The 1,476-nt window shown below is 39.8% G+C and overlaps 1 protein-coding gene across 1 annotated transcript; it reads right to left on the reverse strand.

Moving 5' to 3' along the window:
• Positions 1 to 260: 260 nt before the first annotated feature.
• On the reverse strand, positions 261 to 1,221 carry LOC130429507 (asialoglycoprotein receptor 1-like). Its single transcript, XM_056758109.1, has 4 exons — positions 1,075 to 1,221; positions 525 to 896; positions 362 to 398; positions 261 to 273 (listed from the first exon to the last, which is right to left on the reverse strand). The coding sequence occupies exons 1-4, from the start codon at positions 1,109 to 1,111 to the stop codon at positions 261 to 263; spliced, it is 459 nt and encodes a 152-aa protein (XP_056614087.1). The 5' UTR covers positions 1,112 to 1,221.
• Between the last annotated feature and the right edge of the window lie 255 nt (positions 1,222 to 1,476).

The following is a 1,476-nucleotide window of genomic DNA, read 5'->3' on the forward strand; positions in this document are numbered from 1 at the left end:
ATGGCCAAATGTGAACAATGAAACAAAAGAGAGAATAGATCAACTGCTGAGATTAGACCTACTGGTGCTACAGTAGAAGTTAAACGTTGTCAAGCATTGCCAATCGTCAAGGTAGCCGTAATAAGTTGATGTAGCGCAGTTTTCATTTCCTCCATTAAGATTCTTAGCAGACACTTCATTGGAGGCGGAGAGATTGGAACGGTCCGACCATTTCCAGTCGTCCCTGAATAATCCAGTCCAAACCTCTGCTGCGGGATACATCACACTTCTGAACTTTGTATTTTCAGTTTCGTTTCTTATGGTGACCAGGTCTGTATAGCGATCTCTGCAGTGCTTCTGAGCGTCGCTCCATGTCTTCCACTGATCAACTAAGTAATATTTCACTGTGCCGTTCTTATCTGTGAAAAGGCATTAATGTACTTTTTCTTTTTTCGGTGAACTAATCCTTCAACTTTAAGACTGAGCACTGATGAGGAGACAATTTAAATAGAATTCATATTTAAAATGACTGACATGTTACTCACCCTCAAAACACAAAGACCATCTTGTGAGAGTACAGTAGTAGTCAAACCAGTACCCGTCGTGTCTTAATACGGCACACTCCTCTCCTGAACCGTAGTTATCAGGGAAACCTGGATACCAGTTGAAATAAGCCACGCTCTCGTCCTGATGAGACCATCTCCAGCTCGTAATGTCATTGTAGAGTCCGATCCAGCCATATAAAGCAAAGGCGTTCTCACTGGCGGTCTGACGCAGATTTTTCAGATCTTCATCAGTCTGAACGGTGGCCAGATCAATGTGATTCAATCTGCAGTAAGACTGTGCGTCTGTCCACGTCTTCAGCTGTTTGATCAGAATATACTCGCGCGGTTTACACACACCTACACAAACCAGTCCTGCCAACACAAGAAAACATTTCAGGCTATTAAAGACATTTTCTCCGCATACACATCGGTGTTGATAAATTTCACTTTAGAAATCGGTACGTCAGGTAAATTTATGTCACAGCTTTATATAAAATGTTAAACGTCTATAAATCTGTTTGAAAAGTTCAATGTGATGGTTTAAGCTTACCTAAAAAAGAGAGGATATAGAGACACAGTTGCTTCATCTTTGTACAGCAAGCAGACCAATTGATTTCCACTGAAAAGGAAAAACTAAATAAAAGTCCCACGGGATGGCTAAGTCAGTCTTTAGATATTATACTGGAAATACATAAGGGAATTCTCAGAAAAGAAATATTGTTGGACCTGTAACACGAGTTGTCTGTTTGTGTTTAATGGCGCTGTTCCTGGTTTCTTTAAATGGCTTTGTTGCACAGAGATCGAAATTTCACAGTCAGATGTATAAAGCCCCGCCCACGTGTTCATTTTTTTATCAACTGTTACTCTTCTTTCATGTGGTTCTGTTTATAAATATGTCTGTTGGATGTCTTTCCATGTACAATATACAACATATTCTTATAAATCAAAATAT

The sequence above is a fragment of the Triplophysa dalaica genome, chromosome 1 (genome assembly GCF_015846415.1).
Source record: "Triplophysa dalaica isolate WHDGS20190420 chromosome 1, ASM1584641v1, whole genome shotgun sequence".
NCBI classification, from domain to species: Eukaryota; Metazoa; Chordata; class Actinopteri; order Cypriniformes; family Nemacheilidae; genus Triplophysa; species Triplophysa dalaica.